At 40.0% G+C, this 19,922-nt stretch overlaps 1 protein-coding gene across 1 annotated transcript in view; it reads left to right on the top strand.

Moving 5' to 3' along the window:
• The first annotated feature begins 5,978 nt into the window (after positions 1–5,978).
• The window catches only part of TRAPPC10 (trafficking protein particle complex subunit 10), a 44,549-nt gene continuing 30,605 nt past the window's right edge, over positions 5,979–19,922 (top strand). Inside the window, exons 1-6 of the mRNA XM_069872685.1 lie at positions 5,979–6,207; positions 14,053–14,134; positions 14,825–14,960; positions 16,075–16,271; positions 18,005–18,200; positions 19,299–19,410. Of these exons, the coding sequence (XP_069728786.1) occupies positions 6,132–6,207; positions 14,053–14,134; positions 14,825–14,960; positions 16,075–16,271; positions 18,005–18,200; positions 19,299–19,410 (799 nt within the window). The 5' untranslated portion in view covers positions 5,979–6,131. The remainder of the gene's footprint in view (positions 6,208–14,052; positions 14,135–14,824; positions 14,961–16,074; positions 16,272–18,004; positions 18,201–19,298; positions 19,411–19,922) is intronic.

The following is a 19,922-nucleotide window of genomic DNA, read 5'->3' on the forward strand; positions in this document are numbered from 1 at the left end:
TGTTGGGAAAACAAAAGTTGGGCACAGTTTAACTGGTACTAGTTTTTGTGCCTCCGCCATAAAGCTCTGTGAAGAAGAATCTTCAAGACCTTCTAGACAATTGAAAGTTGGCATAATGATGATCTAAATGACTTAGATATGTCACTGGATGTGACTGGGATGGAGTTAACCTTCATAGCAACTCATGTAGCACTGTGTTCTGCATTTGTGGCTAAAAGAGTGTTGCCAACACTCTAAAGTTTTAGCTGTTGCTGAATAGAGCTTGCACAGCATCAAGGATTTATCTTTTTGCCTCTCTTCTCCCTCAGCAAGGAGGTTGGAGTGGGCAAGAGATTGGAAGGGGATACTGTTGGGACAGCTGCCCCCAGCTGTCCAGAGGGCTTTTCCATACCATAAAATACTGACTCCTTGAGATATAGACTCCTTGAATCCTCCCTTCGAGATAAGGTTTCCCAATACATAAAATACTGTAACATCGCACTCAGCAGTAAAAACTAGGGTAAAGGAAGAGGAGCAGTTTTTGGTTTCCCAGGCTGCTACTATTCAGACTGCCTGGGCATCAGTGTCCTTGTGGGAAGTGGCAAGTGATTTCCTTTGCTTCATTCTTTTGTCTCTTTCCCTTACGTATTAAACTGCCTTTATCTCAACGTACATGTTTTCTCACTTCTGTTCTTCCTGTTTTCTCCTCCTGTCCCACTCAGGGTTGACGAGTAAGCAAGGGGTTGTGTGGCTACTGGCCAGGGCCATCCCACCACATGAAAGAGGGGGGGCTTAGATGCAGGGAATAAAGATACGCTTTTTCTTGAAAAATCTTTCTTTGGAGGTCATCAAATGGGAGTGCTGGGATATGTGGATTAGAGGCAACAAGGAATTTTACATTCATGACTGCTACTGCTAGCAGGTCCCAGAATCCCAGCATCTACCATGACACTGCCAGGCCTGTTATCTTAATGGCTATCAGGCAGTCAAAGCTGGGGAGAGAGAATCAACTTACACCGTGGACACTGCTGGTTTTGTCTTTGTCCTGAACACAACCTGGCACAGGAATTTTATTTTCCTCCCACCACACCCTTGCCTGCTGGGTATCATTTCCCTTCCTCAACACCACTCCCTGTTTGTGTTCTGTTCTCTCTTTACCTCCTCAAAATAGGGTGGTTGATATAACCGTCAAACACAGCAGGAAGATTTTCAAACGTGGATTTCTGCCTGTAATGGGCTTTCCATCAAAACATAAGGTAATTGGGGATACAATTTAACTGCTTTCCTTCCTTCTTTATGCTTCTTAACTATTTGAAAGAATTTGAACACAGGTTGTCCCAGTAGGGACCTGAAGACTGACATCATATTTTAGGATTTAGTATTATAACAATGAGCCAGGGTTTAATTAACCTTCTAGCCCTTTGGGAGACCTGAGACAGAGGATCCAGTTCCTCACAAAAACACTGCTTCTCTTGCAGTTATTGAGCTCATTAATCTGTCTGATAGTATACTTAGGACTACAGCTATATTTGATTTTGGTCAAGTTAAAGTGCTAAATATTTTATAGAGATAATTAAATTCTTTGTCCTGCTTTGCAGAGGATATCATTCGAACAAACCAGTAACAGAAGAACTGAAGGAAAAATAAGGAAAGGGAAATTCAGAAGCAGAAAAAGGTGTGGGACATGTTGATTCCCATTTGCCTGACACCTGTGCCATGTGGGTTTGTGCTTCAAAACATATGGAATGTGACAGAAGGGGACAATGAGAAATTTAGCCCTTTAATTGTTTACATTAGCCACTGTACAATATATATGAATGGCACATCTGAAACCAGTTTCTTTCTCTGGAACAATCCTAACATTTCAAGTAAGACTTCATTCCTGGTCCAGGGAGAGAGTTCCCCAAAGCCACAGAAACTGCCCATGAAACGAGTCTAACCTGAAACGAGCCATGTAACGTGATTCATGTTATACTGATGGCACTACCTGATTGCAGTGACAATTGGGCGTCTAAACCTCTAAGCAATCAATGACAAGAAACATTACAACAGAATATTAACAACTGCAACTGTGCAAAATTTTAATGGGAGAAAAGTTTAAATTCTCTATGATACTTTATAAATCCTATTGCAGAGAGAAGTAATGAAATGAGGAGAAAGCAACCTGGCTAGAAGATCAGAGTGCACATAAAAGTAAAGGTAGAAAGAATAAACACCAGCTATTGTTATTGAAACAGTTAACCCAGTGAAGTATAAAAAAAGTTATCATGAGGAGCAGTGTCTCCACTTTCAAAAGGAAGGAGTGAATTTGTGCACCTTGTTTTGGGACAGAGTCCACTTCTTCCCAAGGTTATTTTTCCTACTAGTATGTTCTCACGCGCCCAGAGCCCTTTTCCTACAAACATCCACCTAAGGGAGTTGATGGTGTGTGCTACAGCCCATCCAGCCAGCACGCCTCAGCTGCCTTTGTGCAGAAACCAGACTGTGGAGTACAGACAAAAGGAAGGGCCGGCACGTACTTCTGTCCACACCAATTTGAAACCCAAAAGAATTGCGCACAGACCTGGAAACCAGAAAACTCTTCTTGGTCTAGTAACTTATATGTAGTCTTTTAATCCAGTCATACAGATGCCTCCCAAATTAATGTGCTCCTTTATACTGCATCTCAAAGCCAAGATCCATCCCTGTGGTGACCTACTTGGGCCTATTGCTATAATAGTGATGATAACTGCTGATGCTTAGAAGCATTTGCATAGGCTTTGGCTGGCTATAAAGTGCCTCAAGTTCAGCTTCTCTGATCTCATGGATTCATCATTGAATTGCAGGTATAATTCTGCTCTGCTAATGTGACTAAGGAAAAATGTCAAGCACCTGACAGCAAACAAACTGAAATGATGAAGAGAATTCGCTAACTGCTTTGCTAAAGAGAATGTTTTGTATGAGTGGATGTAATTTTATCTTGCCAAATATGTAAGGTTGAAAAATTGGAGAGAAATGTAGCACCATTACAGCTGTGGATACAAAATTAATGTTCACTTAAATCATGTATGATTATCAGTAAAGATGGAGAGTATTTTAGACATTGCTGGTGTGAAGGAAAAAGGAAAATTCTAATTGCCGTTCAAATTATGTCTGTTTTTCCACTTTCCAACATTTTTCCCCAAGGGAAAATTTAATCCATTCATTTCAAAATGCAAGGTGAAGTCCCAGTTCCAAATGCTTTATTTTTTCTCCTTATGGTTTGCTAAAAAGGACCTACTATTTCCATTATAGAACAGTGAATTTCAGCTCCCAGTCAAATTAAGTTTCAAGTATTTTTGGCAATTAAACACCTGAGAACACAGTGAAAAGTTGTTTTCCTTAGTCTTCAAGATCTCTTTGCCTATGTTAATGTCTGTCTCTTTTTTCTGTCTCTTTTTTGGGGTGGTGGCAGGCAAGGTGGAGAAAGATAGTGGGGAAATAAACCACAAACGCAGATGTATTTATTCACTTGCTATCAAAAACAGTTAGCAAGGTGAGAACAGACACTCTGTGGGGTTTTCTTTTTTGTTTAATAGAAATAGCTATACTGCAACTGTAAAAACCTAGAGAGAGGAGGGTGAGTGTATATGAAATTCTGTGGTGATTAAAACTTTAATCCAAATGAACTATTGACCTCAGTTCTAAGCTCTGAGAAAAGGGGACGAGTAGTCTCTGCTAAGGGGAGATTGCTGGAAGAGATTCTTGCTTATTTGACTTGGGTTTGCCTGTTTTCCTACCTGTGTTAAGATTGCGCAGGATGGACTATCTGACAGATGCATGAAATGTGTTACTTTGGGGCTTACTGGAAGTATTTCCACGTACTTAATACTTACAGTGTAAAATATATAACATTATATTGTGCTCTATAAGATTCTTAAAAGTTTTTGCCTTGTAAAGAATTTTGTAGGAAACAAGTCTCAAACAAAGTGAGAGAGAAGTTCTGTGCAAATACCGATGAAAATAGTTGAAGAATTAACAACCATTAATCCCGAAAGCAAACCAAGATAAAATTAGGAATATTCCTATGCAGTATGGGTTGAAACATGCTACAAGGGTGCTGTAATTATTTTTGAAACAACATTCTAAGCCCAGGAAATAGGGTTAAGATTTTGTTGAAGAGAAAACTCTGAACAAATTGACTTCTGCAAACACTTGAAAAACACCCAGTCCACTTCAGCACAACGTTACCGTGCAATAAACAGTTATGATTAATATACAATTATTTATAGTCCTACCTTACATTACATTTGGTTTTACACATGTATGCAGTATTTTTCGGGTTTTTTTACCCCTTCTGGTAGATGACTTTCAGAATGGTCTCGTACAACTTATTTACTTATATTTAAGCTAATAAGTCTAAATCTTCCAAGTTTAGAATTCATGATTCTGAAGAAACTGCAGATAACCAAATAGTAGATTTATTAAAAACAAAGGAATATGATCTCAGTCTACTGTAAAGCAAGGGTCAATTTTATGAGTACTGAAGTCTAGTACAAGTAATTAGACCCAACAGAAGCGTAATATTTATTATTTCTATACATTTTTAAAACCTACAGTATAAACCCTTGAACTTTAAGGGACACATTCGCTGGTATACTCTGCTGTGCATTGCTCTGGAACAGAACTATGATTGTGCCTCCTTTGCGTGAGCCAGTTTTGCACTTACATCTCATTCACCATCACTTACTCATCTGCCCACGCTACGTGCTCTTTTCTATTCCCTGTAATCTTCCCTCTGAGCTCACATTCCATACACACAATTCCTCACCCTTTCTTCTTCATAGTTCCCATATTCCAAGAAAGCAACCAGCAAATTATAAGGCCAGCCATCTGTTGCCTGATTCACTATGATCTGCAAAGCCCATCTTCAAGATGTCCTGCAAACAAAACTGCTTAAAGTATTTGAGGTCAGTGGAAAATACAATCCCTAATGCACTTATTCCCATTAACTTAACTGAGCTGTAGGCTCTAACAGCCATGACAATGACCTAGGATCTGAAGCATGTGCCACAGAGTCCTGTGAATATGTTTTATTTTCCCTACCTGGGCAGAAAAAGTAGCAGTAGCTTTCCATGCTGCTACAGGGGATTATTTGAAGAGCGTGAGAAGAGGCTTAAATCCACTTGTGAAAATTGGCAATGCATCTGTCACACGTCTCCCCCCAGTTTCTTCTACGCCCAGAACCACCACCTGTTTGCCCTCGGGCACAGGGAGAGCACAGCCTGGCAGGCCCCCCTCCCCGCCCCTGTCCACAAAGCCCACCACAGCCTTACACAAGTCCTGGAATGATTTTTTTAACAAGATTCACGTCGTTCAGGCTGGGTATCAGTGAACTGGGCAGACTGGGCGGGGGGGGCTCTCTCTCACAGTGCCCCCAGAGCACCCAGCAGTGAACTGGGCAGACTGGGGGGCTCTCTCACAGTGCCCCAAGAGCACCCAGAATCACAGAATAACCAGGTTGGAAGAGACCCACCGGATCACTGAGTCCCAGCAGTTAACTGGGCAGACTGGGAGGGCTCTCTCACAGTGACCCCAAAACACCCAGCAGTGAACTGGGCAGACTGGGGGCGCTCTCTCACAGTTGTCTCAGAGCACCCATCAGTGAACTAGGCAGACTGGGGGGCTCTCTCCTACAGTGCCCCCAGAGCACCCACACTGGGGGTCTTTCTGCTCCCCTTTGCCCATCCTTGCCGGGGGGGGGGGCATCCCCACACCCGCTCCGCGCGCGCCCCTTGGGCGGGAAGCAAGGAGGGCGTCCCCCGCCCCCTCGCTTCGCAGCTGCGGGGAGTGGGGGGGGGGGGGGGCTGTTAACCCCTGCGCCGCCGCAGCGCGGCCTCGTCGCTCCCCGGAAGCGGTAATCGCTCAGCCGGTGATCCAGGAAGCGGATGAGCCCGCCCGGCCGGCCGCCTGCCTTCCCCTCCGGAGCGGCGCCGGGGGTGGGGGGGGTGGGGGGGAAGAAAGGGAAGGGAAGAGGGTGACGCCGGCGGCGAGACCCGAGGCGGAGCGGTCCGGCGCCCCCCCCCCCTCCGCTCCCCTCCTCCCCGTCCCCGTGGCGCGGGGGGAGCGGCGTTGTTGTTGTTTCCATGGCGCCGAGCGGGCGGGGGAGCCGGGGCTGAGGACCCCGCCCGCTCATGGACCCCGCCGAGGAGGAGGGCAGGGAGAAACCCCCCGTCATTTACACCATGGAGAACAAGCCCATCGTCACCTGTGAGTGCGGGCGGGCGGCAGCGGCGAGACTGGGGCGGGCGTTAACGGTCCCGGGCGGGCGTTGACGGCCGCTCATTGAAGGGGCGGGGGGGCCCTGCCCGCTGCCCCCCAGCGCTGTCAGGGAGCGGCCCTGGGGGTGGAGGCGCCGCCAGGGGTGGCCCTGGGGCTGGCCTCGCCGCTGGCTGCTGCCCTGGGCAGGGCAGGGGGAGAAACGGGCTCGTTTCTGTGTGTTCCGGGGCTGTAGCAAGCGGCAAACTCGAGTGTCGCGCTTACAGGTGCTCAGGGGGAGATATTCAAATGCAACAATAATTATAAACCCTAAACTTCTTGCCATCCAGCTCTGCATAAGAGGAATCACGGGTAGTAAGGCATCCTCTGTGGGGAGATTCCCACTGGTGGACTCCCACTGATATTATAATTTAATCTTTAACTACTGTGCTTTGGATCCGTCTGAGACGCCTTATTTAACAAACCGGTTTGCATGGTTGCAGCAATGAATTAGGTCTTTCAGGTGTCAGAAGCAGGCAGCCAGATGTGCACACACCAGTCCAGGTCTAAAACCATCAGCTCGCACTGGTCCTGGCCTAAAACCATCAGCCTGTGCTGGTCTTAGTCTAAAACCTGTTCTAAAGCCATGAGCTCGCGCTGGCCCTGGTCTAAAACCATCAGCTCGCGCTGGTCTTGGTCTAAAACAATCGACTCTTACTGGTCCTGGTCGAAAACCACCAGCTTGTACTGGTCCTGGTCTAAAACTTTCAGCTCCTGTACTCTTACAGGTATAGAGTTTGGCACAAAGTTCACTTAATATAAGCACATGAACTACATTTACTTCTGTGCTGGCTTCTGCCCTTTGTGGGGCAGGGGTGAAACTTGGGCCTGTTTCTGTGTGTAAACACCAAACCCGGATGTCGTGCTTACAGGTGCTCAGGGGAAAGATATTCAAATACAACAATAAATTGTAAACCTTAAACTTCTTGCCAGCGAGCTCTGTGTACTTTTGCACTGGATAGGAGAAGTAACTGGAAGTAAGGCATCCTCTGTGGTGAGAAGAGATTCCTAGCTGATGGATTCCCACTGGCATTATAATTTAATCTTTAACTACTGCACTTTGGTTACATTTCTGAGACAGCTTATTTATCAAACCAGATCACATGGTCACAGTAATGAATTAGTTCCTACACGTGTCAGAAGCAGGCAGTCCAGATATGTGCACGCTGGTCCTGGTCTAAAATCACAAGCTCCTGTGCTCTTACCAGTATAGAGATTGGCACACAAAGTTCACTTAAAACAAGCACATGAACTACATCTACAATGCTCTTAATAAAAAAATAAGGTGGATGAGATCAGCATAGAGAATTCTGCCTTTTTTTCTTTTAACAAAAGGTTAAAGTGGCTGTTAGTTCCCAGTCAACAATATCTCTATCGATGACATAAACAACTACATGTTTGCACTTTATCAGTAAAACACTGGGAATGCTTTATGTGCTTATGAAGTAGAAACGTTTCACAGGTATGCCTTGTCTTATTGTGGGGTAAACACCTACTGATGATTAAGGTCTTAAACTGATATTGGTATTTAGAAAAAAATATCCCAACTTTAACCTCATGTCTATAAAATTATGGAACTCTGTGCATTTTCTTCAGAGTTTTGTGAAAGTGTTTTTTTTTCTTCCTTACACTTTATTTGGATACAGTTCATAAACTGAAGTCAGTGGTATCTGTATTGAATCTTCTGTACTCACCTACTTCAAGACTTTTGAAATCCATTTCACTTCAGGTTTAAAATCAGAAAAATGTACGTATCGGAAACATCCAGAGGGTATAATTGCCTTCCTTGTTGATGTTATATTCAGGCTATAGCAGATTGTTTTTCAGATTTGCTGGCTTTATCCTGCATTCAGAATTGGAGAATCTGTATGTGGTTGGGGGGGGTGGTGGTGGTATGTGTCAGTCATTACTGTGCAATTTCAGTAGGTAACGTATTTTTCAGCCTGTTGAAGTACATGCAGTTTTATGTCAGGCTTGTTTTTTTGTTGGTAAGTTCAGAAGAGGACTCTGGCCTCCTTATGCAAGGATTTTTTCAGAATTCCAAACATCAGGTTCAGTCAAGCCCAATTGTCTGATATTGAAAATAGTATTGCTGGTGATTTATGAGGAGGTGCAGCTTGGTCTTCCAGGAAAAGAATTGTTGGCTTGGGGTTGATTTGTTGGAAAACACATTCAAAGCCACGATATTAGAAGCTGTTTAACAAATACAGTTTATATTTTGCTTTGTGGTTCTGATTTCAGCCAATTGGAATTTTCTGGGATAACTGCCCCACCTAGCAGGTGCACATGAGGGGAAAATAGACCTGCAAGAGGAAGGCTAGATTTTGATCATATGAAGAAAGGGTGAGGGTTAAGTGAGGTTGTGTCTCAGAACATAAATGTTTCCCCTTGTTACAGGATTTAGATTAAACTCTGTCAGGTAAACACTTATGTCATGAAATACTTCTGTTAACACTTAAGCTTTATTCTTACGAAGGGAGAACTGAAGAGAGAGTTTTGTTTGGAATGAAACTTACTTTCAACACTGTGCATACCGGAGATGTTTTGTAAACAAATGTTTTTATCTACTTGAAATAAATTTGACGGTACTCTGAAAGGAATGCCTCTTTGGTAGAGAGAGTTATGCATTCAGATCTGTGAGTTAGTCTCTATTTTAATGGTAGTTATTTGCTATATTGGTATAATCCTGAACTTAGTGCTCTATGTCTAGGCTGTGGCCTGTAGAATAAAAATTGCAGCTCCCATGTGGCTTGTATATTTGATGCTGATTGCAGATGCAGTTATCACCACCCTTTTCATGGCAGTACTGTAACTTAATAATTTTGTCCTCAGGATTTGTGTGTAGATGCAGTAGTCTTCTATTTATGTTATTTGCAATAGTCACAAACCCCTTGTCGTTTTAATAGAGAGTTTAGATTAATAGAATTCAGCTAGGTGAACTGTCTGAACAAAAACATCAAAACACATATTCTCTGGGCAAACAGACAATCATAAAAGTGCGTAAAAAGTAGTATATTCATGGAACGATGCTGTTCCTCTATGTGTTTTCCTCTTTTCTTAAGATGGTAGTATTCTCTTTGATATTAAATGATTCTTGTCAGGTAGGACTGAGTGCTGTGACAACTCCTTTCCAAATTATTTTGAATCACTTTTTCGTACTGTCAGTCCTACTAGATTGTAAACCCACTGAGGAGTTGCCCTGTCCAGCTCTGGTTACGCTTGCTCTGGTGTATTACCTTGCAAACTCTGAATTCAAGTTTGTAGCAATCTATCTTATTACTACCAGACCTTGTATGTCTACAAAGTATTTTCAATCAGCTTCTAGCTTTCTTACTGCTACAGAAATATATATTTTGGCATCACTGTTTTTTATCTGAAGAGCCAAGTTGAGTGTTTGCATCGGACATCTTGAATGTGCAATGTTGACTTGACATAATCTTTAAAACAATGAGGATTGCTTTCCTAGGAAACCTAAATAATGTTGCTTCCTTCTCATGAGACCTATGTGAAACTTTGAGAAAGTCTTCGGAACTTCAGTGTAATGTTCTTGCACATATATATTATTCTGATGAAGGAACTTCTTTGGTAGCTGGTTTGCATTTAAATTATTAGCTCTGTCTGTCTATCTGAAGAGGAAGCTGAAGACAGTCCTGCTAAGTGAAGTAATTAATAGGTTTTTCAGAGCTTTCCTAGCAAGTTGCTTTTGTAATTATCCTCATGCAGTTCTTGAATATTGTTTACCAGCTTGTCATATATGTTTCCGTGTAGCGTGTGTGCATATTTGTTCTCACTGCCAGTACTCTGTGTTAGTGCAATGAACATATATATAATCTTTGGAGAGAATGGGATGCATCACTTTCATCTGGTCCCTATTCAGAATATTCTGTGATACAGCAAGAGCAAAACTATTGGCAAAATCATTGTAGGCCCAAGAACGGAAAATGTTCTCGAATATCTACAAGAGCGGCATGAACAGAAAAGGTTAATAGAAGTAAAAGGGAAGTGGGAAGAATTTTATGTCTTTTTGGAGTGAAAATGCTTGCAGTTAAGAATATTATCCTGGAACTGGAAGAGCTTGATTCAAGAGGAGTTCTGCTACTAGTTAGGTAGATATAATAAAAAAATGTGCTGACAAGAAGTGGTGTGCAGCCCGAGTGATTAGAATGATTTGCTGCTAGTGAGACCCTTTAAACAATTGTATCCTGTAAATGCATTTTCCCTGTTCTCGAACAGCACGCCTGTCTGAATTGTAAGTGATCACTATCTTGTACTCGTTCCAATATTATTCTGTACTTAAATACCTGAGTACATGTCATGTAGAAGCAGCAGCATATTCTTGTTAGTGTTAACACCAGTTGTAGAGATTTAGTAGTGCAGCAGTAGTAAAGGGGTAAAGCTTTACTAAAAGGATTTTCTTCTTCAAGCTGTCTTGTGTTTTTGGTTTTGGACCTCTTTTTAAAATGTATCTGGGTTGAGGGGAGGAGGATCTTTAAAACAAGCTAATAGGAAAAAAAATGTCAACCTTCCAAAACTTCCAAGTGGATCCACTTATAATAGGCTAGTGCATTATGAAAAAAGATTCGCAGCAGAACTCTTTGCCAGTGGAAAAAATAAGTGGGGTCGCAAAGGTTAGCCATGTCAGATATTTGGGGATAAAAACTAAAAAAAACCACACTAAATTGTAGTCTTGGCACTGAGCTCTTTTAAAGGTATTTGAAGCCTTTTATCTAGGTTAACTAGGTTTGTCATTGGTATCAAAGAAAAATATTTGCCTGCTTTAGTCATCTGACCTGAGGAGTTTTCGTTTTACACTGCTTATGTAGTTAGTGAGTTGGAATAATTTCCTCTAGAGGAAAAAATTAATTGTGGGATATACAAATACTGCAGTGACAAAGCCTATAAGCAGCTGAGACATTTGGGAAGTGTTAGAAAAAAATAAATTAGATTCTTAGGGATTTGGGAGTTTTTAGGCAGGCGTCAAACTAAAAAAAAAGACAGTATTTTATGGTTATTTTGTATCAGTCAGCTGCCTCAAAGAGTGCATGTTCCTCTTCAGAGTCTCTTTATCCTGAGGTGGTCCTCTTCCTCTCTGCAGTCCAGTAGCAAGCAGTTAACAATTTAATGTGCATCTTGCCAATCTCGTGGTCCTTACAAGTCCTTACTGCTTCCTAGCCTTGCTGTTTGTCCCGCGTCAGTGCTGATAACTTCATTTTTAGTGTTTTTTTGCTTGAACTGCTCAAACATGCTGATTACAGTAGATGCAGGGAATAGCTGAGCAGAATCTGAAGTGTTATAGACATTTGGGTGTTTGTAATATGTGGTAACAGTGTTTCATCTGTGTTAAAAAATAGCTGATGTATTTTGCTTTGAAGATCTGTTCTCCCTCTTCTTCTAATCCCAGAGGATAGTCTTACATCTGTCATAAAATACATTCCTGTGTGTATTTTATGCCCTCAGAACCAATGCAGGAGGAAAAATTGACTGGTTTTAGAATACATATATCTTTCTTAAGCTGATAATGTGATGTGGTTATCTGGAATAGCAAGGTGCTTAAACATTATCATTTACTAGTTCATCTGTATTCTGGAATAATCCTTTTTACTGAACATGCTGTATTCAGAAGTGACTTTTTGGCATACATTGGGGTTTTTAGGTGCAGTACAGCAAGAGCACTTTGTTGAGGTAAATGACATAGTTTGTTCTTTCAGTCAGGCTCCCAGCTTCATGGGCTGTCATTTTGATGTGGTGGTCATGCTGTTGCTTAATCACTAAGCTGTGTTTCCTTTTCTGTGGGCAGCAGAGAGTTGCAAATCAATAGACTGTTCTTCATGGTCCAGCTCGTAGAGGTGGTGTAACCTGGTATAAGACGGCATTAACACTATGACTGACATTTGCTTCGGTATTCATTTTAGATATTCGTTTATGGTCTTAAATAAGATTTGATGTGGAACGCTTAAGAGTCAAGAAGGAAGTGCTTGGTTAGTAGTTTTCTGGAGGCTCAAGGCTAAAGCACTGGTAGTAGAATGGGGATTTTGTTTGTGTTTTGGTTTTTAACTATTCAAGGAGATTCTGTCATTGAATAGCTGTTGTGGTCAGGTATCAGAAGAGCTGTTTTTGCTTATTCTCACATTTAATCAGTCTTTTAATTTTTATTTTTTTTTAATTGTGTGGTGGTAGAATTATGCTAGGTGCTGATAATCAAAGTAATACATATGAGAAAATTGGGAAAAGGTGTGTAAACTAGAAAAGGGTTTCCAAGATAAACTAAAGCATGCTCAACCACAGTAGAAGTAATTCCTGGCTGTGTGCCAGGAAATGAGATTGCTTGGTGGGAAGGAGAAGCCGTGATGTCAGGTGCTTATCCAACTTTAGCTTTCAGTTCCATGGGAAGGTAAGAAGATCTTTCTGTTCAGATTGAGCTGTACAATGGCAGATGATTGTAAAAAGGAAAGAGGTGGAAAACTTCTAGGAATTAGCAGAATTGCTTTATATATCTGTTAAAATCTTAACTGGAAAATATAGCTCTTTAGCTCAAGAGCCTGGGAAGGGGCAGGGAAGGAGTAGAGTCTGTTGGAAACAAAAGAGGAGAATGCAGCCTGCCAAATATGAGGCAATAAGGATGAAGTACAGGGAAGGGAGCAATAGCTGTGATAACTCAGGGCAGCATACAGGTAAGAGATTTGATAAGTTTAAGGGAAACAAGTATGGGCCAGCTCATTCTCCCAGATTTAGGGAGAGCACATGACATAACAGATTTTAGAACTGTGATCAAGGGCAATGGTAGATGTCTTTTTTACCTTACTCCCTTCTCATTTGGATGTGTCTGTTTGCCAGAGATCAAATGGCATGTCTTCTGTTTAAGTGCAATGAAATTTGTGACTCTTTGGGCACTATGCATTGGCTAGTATGGTCAGCTGCTCAGTTTGAATTCATACAATGTCCGACAGAGTACCTTGTTGCAGAGTTTAGCACCTCTTCGCTCAAATATGCTGATTTAGATCAGAAGTTGGATGAACTTACTTTAAGCCTGTCTCTTTCTTTTCCTTGTCTTGTCCTCCATGCACCCGAAAGAACAGAATTTAAGAATTGATATTCACAGACTGCTGATTAATGTTTTGTTGTATATAAGTAGCTACACCAATGGTGTTGGCATTTCACGCAGTTGCTGAAAGCTCAAATGATTAAAGCCTAGCCACAGCTCTGTGTGTTTGTGTAGGGCCAGCTCCAACAATCCTGCACTGAAGACAGCAAGAACAGCATGGTGGGCACGGAGCTGCTTCGAATTAACAGCAGCCCCAAAAAACAGGGAAAGAGGAATCAAACCCAGTAAAGCACAGAACATGTGCTAATGCTCATTTTCTCATGGTAGGCCCTGTTACAAAACGGATGTGAACCACTACCCAACCGGTCTTCTGTTTTATGAAGGCTAGAGTCTTGAAGTTTTTAAATACACTTTGCTTAGCCAGTGACTCTGGCTGAGGAATGGCGTGTTTTGTTTTTAGAGCTGGGCGAGCTGTATGAATGATGCTCTCTTCAGTGTATGGATTAAGTAGCTATGTGGAAAATCATAAGAGGAAGGTCTAACAGTACGTGTCATGTGCCTTGTGAAAGTGTTGTGTTAGGTTGTGAGAGCATGTGTGGAAAAAAAAAAAAGTCTAGATCAGTGCTAGACTCCAGTTTCCAGATAGCAGACAAATTAAATCTTTTTATTGAAACAAAAAACCGTTAGTAGCATAGCTTATTAATCTCTTTTCTGTAATTTGCATATGCTACTATATAAATGCTTTTCACTTTTAGGTGCTGGAGATCAGAATTTATTTTCTTCCTTATATCCTACACTTTCTCAGCAGCTTCCTAGAGAACCCATGGAATGGAGGAGGTAAGCTTACATTTTATTCTATGATACTATTTCAATGTGTGCTTTTAGAAGGGGGAAAGCGTGTATTTGTTGTGCACAGAGAAGCTTTCACCATAAATTGAGTTGACTATAGCAATTGCCTTGGGGAAAGGAGAACTCGGGTAATCAAGGTAAATGTGCACTTCAGGATGGTTGCCACGCTTCAGCTATGTTTAACTTCACCTAAAGAAAAATGGTAGTAGCGCTGCGTTTCTCTTTTTGGTTTTGTGGTTTGTGGGTTTATCTTGGTGTTTGCTTTGATGTGCTCTGGCAGCCACATTTTGAAAGTGACATGCTTTCATCTTAATGATAATATAGACAGAACTTATGTGGAACTAGGTGTGCTTTTCTGCAGAAAGTTTGGTATGGCACGCTGTTTTCTGATTGGAAAAAAATATTTTTGGAATTTTCTTATTGCCACTTTTAGAGGTCCTAGAGGTACAGAAAATCTTTTAATGAAAACATCTAGCTCCTGTTCTTGCTAAAAGTAGCATCCGTCTAATTTCAAATGATACAAAATTTTAGTTAACTTTATACAAACTGAAGTAAGCATAGTTTGTGAATTTCCAGTACTCAGCCGTTTTAATTATTCCTCTTCCCAAAAATATACATTCAATTTTGTATTCTGCTATGTATATCTCATATACTAATTTAAGTTTTTAACCTGTGTAGGTCTTATGGCCGTGCTCCAAAGATGATTCATCTAGAATCTAACTTTGTTCAGTTTAAAGAGGAGCTACTACCCAAAGAGGGGAATAAGGCTCTTTTGACTTTTCCCTTTCTTCATATTTACTGGACGGAATGTTGTGTGAGTATTAGGAAAACATCATGAAAAACAGAGTGCTCTGATTTCAAAATGAAATTGTTTTGATGTTCTGCATGCAGTCTCTGGTACTTTTTTATTTGCTTTTCATGCTTATTTGAGCTATTAACTCTGTTCTGTAAGCATGTGTACCCAATATATTGGAAAGGAAATTTGGTCAGCTTGAGTCCTTTTTGAGTCCTTTTTACCTTAAGCAGTATCTCTTTGTAATGTTGCTTGACACTAAGATAACAGGCTTTTGAATAACATTTTTTCAGTATTTTGTCACAACCCCCCTCAACAAGATCTAACAGTGTTACTGCACTAGCACAGCACACTTGCTTCACGATGCAGAAATGTGGCTAGATTATTGCAATTATGAATTATCAGTTTACAAGGTTCATGCTGCAGATATTTTTTTTAATTTAGTTCATCTTCTACGTGTTGTATATTAGTACATGTCAGCAGTCTAAACTGGACAAAATTTGGAATGTCTTAATCCTGCTTATCTACAGTTCACTGCTTTTTGGTTGGCCCCTGTTATGAATTAATTATCCAGTTGAAGGACAAAGGTGACATCTGACCTGTGACCAATCAGAAAGTATCCAGAACAGTCTTTAGAGTTGTCTGAATTGATCTGTTTAAAACCAGTCCAGAAGCCAAAAAAGTGCCAAGCAACAGACTTCTGTGGTTTCTGGTTTCTATGAAAAAACTTTTAAACAGTTTAAGATTTGAGCAGTGTTGGAAGGCACAAATGTCACACTTCTGTTACTATGTGAGAATAAAATAGTTCAGCTGTGTAATTTTAAACATGTTTTTATTGTGAAGTTCAAGTACGTGTAAAGTAAGAGTTTAAATTATGTTTAAAAATCTTAATTTCAGTAATGTAAAGAATGATAATATACTGAATACTATCTTATAGTTACTGTTACCGAAATAGTAGAAATAAATTCGATTCAAAAACCACAACCTCACTACACTTTGCCTCGTTTGATTTCTTTCCGTAGGTGAACTTATTGTCAACATATTTTTCTGTTTGTCTTCTGTTGGAACAAAATTTGCTTTTTGAAACTGTTCAGAATGTCTGTTTGATTTGATGATTCACCACTTTTCATCCCAGGACACGGAAGTGTACAAAACTACAGTCAAGGATGATATCACCAAGTGGCAGAATGTTCTCAGAGCTCACAACTCGGTGGACTGGCTGATTGTGGTAGTTGAGAGTGATGCCAAGAAAAAGAACAAAACAAATATCCTTCCCCGAACCTCTATAGTAGATAAAATAAGAAATGATTTTTGTAACAAACAAAGTGACAGGTAAGCATTCCTTTCCTTGCAAACATTTTAACCTTTGACTAGTGTGTTGATTTAAAAATTGAACTCCCTATGTAACGGGTTCCTTGCTCATTCAAGGACGTGCTTTGATGTCCAGAATTCAAACTGATGGTACCATAAGACCTACACTTTGAAGAAGGCTGGCATAAGCAATAAAGGGAGGAGTTTATTTTCAGTTCTTCCTGGAGTTGTGGTGGCTTTGAATTGTGTTTCAAAAAGCTTTCAAGTATCTCCTCCTGCCTGAGAGAGGAGAACAGTATGGGAATAATTAGTTTTTAGTACTTCAGGATTTCTTGTTTGCTTAGGTGCTTGCAAAAAATTTTACCAGAATTATAGGTAGTGGGAGTGAGGTGATAGGGGAATATGAAGCCAGTAGGGCTTGTTTTTTACTATTTTACTTTCTGCCTTGTTTTCTTAGTGACCTTTCTGCTATGAGATAGTTGACTTAAAGCCAGTTTCTTCGGGTGTTTTATTCTAAGGAACATAATAAGGAATATATGAAAGTTTCTGCTTTCATTAAAGTCAACAAAACACAAAAATTTTAGTTTGAAACCAACTTGAATACACTCTGTCTTCCTTATTCTGAAACATTACACTGAATCTATTCTACATTACATTTTTTTTCTTTTAACCTTAAGAGTTAACTCTCGATGGGAGATTTCACCCTTAAGAATGAGTGACAAGATGAACATCTGAGGTTGAAAAGGGTATATGAAGGCACTTATTGTACCTTGCTATGAGCCGAGAGTGGCTGGCAGGTCAGCGTGTTATAACACACTGTATTTTGACAGCGCTTTCTTTGTACACAGGCAGTGTTTGATATGTTACAGGATTACTTCAAACATATAGTTTGAAGAACTCTGATTCAGTTTGCTTTTGGTTTCTAACTGATTAATTGGCTTTGTTTAATCATTTTGCTGTAGGACAAGATGAGTTTTCTAACCAGAAATTGTGGTTTTATCTTGGAGAGTTTTTTCAGCCTTTAGAGAAACTGGTAGTTTTGTGAATGCTACTAAATTGTGGTAGAAAAAAATGAGGAAAGAAAATGATCTAAAAAAGGCTGATTTAATTTTGAATTAATAGGATCTGCTCCATTATTCCACCTCTGTGTCCTGGAGAAAAGCAATGGAAGTTTTAGCACATAGGATATGTAAAACCAAATTGAGATACTGTAAGAATATAGTATGGAGGATTATTTTAAGTGACTTACGAAAAAAGACTGACTATATGTGATCTAATGGATCTTGATTTGTACCTTGCATAAAACCTTGCCAGGAGTAACTATAATTACAGTTCTGCTGATTGTACTGCTAGCAGACTGTTTTTTTTCCCCTTGGAGAGCTATGGTGTTACTTTTGTTTATGTAATTGTAATAATGGATCCATTATTTGCTTTAAAAACAGTAAAGCTTTATAGAGCTCATTTTGTGGAAAACACTTAAGTCTTCTCAATGAATGATACTGCATACTTAAACATAAACAGAGAAGTTTTTAAAAAAACACCAAAAAGCATTGAAACAAAAAACACCCCAAGCCTCAACATACTTCTCCAAACAAACAAATGTAACCCTTGACCTTGTTTTCCTCTGATTAGTGTTCAATGAAAAATTAAATCTTTTTCACTTAGAATCTGTCAGTTTTGTGTAGTATTCAACTTTGCATTTATGTGTGGTCATGTTTACCTCCTCAAAAATAATTTTCATCATGTCTTTACAGATGTGTGGTACTTTCTGATCCTTTGAAAGACTCTTCCCGTTCTCAGGAATCTTGGAATGCCTTCCTGACCAAACTCAGGACATTGCTTCTCATGTCTTTTACCAAAAACTTAGGCAAGTTTGAAGATGACATGAGAACTTTGAGAGAGAAAAGGACTGAGCCAGGGTGGAGCTTCTGTGAGTATTTCATGGTCCAGGTAAGAGTCTCTTTTTATAGAAGAAAGTGCTTGAGTCCTAGCTTTAATAATGGCTCTTTTATTGTAGTTAGCTTTCTGGTACTTCTAATGTCCTGCTCATTCTTTGAGGGTTGGGGCAGGCATTATGAAGGTGTATAAAACCAGCATTTTCAGATCTCGTTTGTGGCAGGTTTTTGTTACGTGGCTATACAGAAGCAGAATCTTTTCAGGCTTGTCAAAGTTTTATGAACTGCAACAGGAGCAAACAAGTTAGATCTGGAAAGTGTTTTAGTGGGTGCTTTTGATTTTTGGGTGGATGTCCCATTACTGTGCTTGCGCAAAGACACTCAAACTTGTAATTGTGGTTTAATATGAATGTTACTGTGCTTTTTTTGTTTATGTTATTATCAATATGTATGGAGATGTTTTTTAGATAAACATCTATTTTGAAATAATCCATATAGAGAATGCCTTCAGTTAATTTTTTTTAATTTTTCTAAATATGTGTTTGTTTTAGCTGCTATAAAGAAAAGCAAGAAACTCTAGTTTGGTAGAATTAAACGTCTGGATTCCTTTGGAATTTTCTAGCCTCTGTACAGTGCCATTCTGCACACCAGTTCTGCCTCACATTCATATCTCCTTCAGCTTAATGTTCTACCTCTTGCATATGAGAATTAATTCTCAGATTTTTTTCTATTTACCTCCTCAGCTGTCTTGTCTGTGTATAACTGAACCTGTATTGATACTACAGTTGCTGTGTAAACAAAGGGGAAAAAATATTACAATTACTGGAAAAGAGTTTTCAGCTTTTTTTTTTTTCAAACTTGAACTTCTGGTAGATGTATGAACAATATCTTGTAGTGACTCAGGATCTGAATACACAACAGAATTTACTGGCATAGCTGTGGGATTTAACCTTCCTTTGTGAACCTACCTGTGTTAGGAAGAAGTGGTGCATGTGCTACAACAGCAGGCTTTTGTGTATGTGTAAATACTGAAAAAGGGAAAAATGATGGAGAAAGTAGTTCCTGGAATTCTGTGTATGGATGAGGGCAGGCTGTAATGCCAGACATGATTAATATCAGTGACATGCTCGTTGTATTGCTTGTGTGTCAAAAGGAAGAACTGGCCTTTGTCTTTGAGATGCTGCAGCAATTTGAAGATGCACTAGTGCAGTATGATGAACTGGATGCCTTGTTTTCACAATACGTTGTCAACTTTGGGGCTGGTGGTAAGTGTCTTACACTTATCATTTATTTAACGTTTTATTAATTTCTTCACTGTGTTTCCACTAGAACAACCCTGTGCATTGGGTACCATATGTGTACATGGGAGAAAAAGATGGGACAGTAAAGATGCACTAGGCAGTTGGTGCTTTTGTTTGATTCTGTATTCGAACTCAAGATTACATCAGTTATATTCTATTATTGTTTTTTTTATCTCTGAGGCTTTTTTTAACGAAAAGCTATGTTTTGCTCCTGTTTAGTGATCATTACAAATGGAGCCCTGAAACTCAGTAATTACCCAAGTATCGACCTGGCTGGGTTGCATTTGCTGTTTTCACGACTCATTGCAAATTTATTCAATAAAGAGCTTCCTGGAAAAATGGTTTTAAGTTTTGCCTCAAATTACTGGAGACATTTGATAATCACTAAAAACCTGGATAGAGATATGTGCAGAAAATTTAATGTTCTCTTCAAGAAAAAATACTGTACAAGAAGGGTAACTCTAAACTGTTATAAT

This window comes from Phaenicophaeus curvirostris, chromosome 1, assembly GCF_032191515.1.
Source record: "Phaenicophaeus curvirostris isolate KB17595 chromosome 1, BPBGC_Pcur_1.0, whole genome shotgun sequence".
Lineage (NCBI taxonomy): Eukaryota > Metazoa > Chordata > Aves > Cuculiformes > Cuculidae > Phaenicophaeus > Phaenicophaeus curvirostris.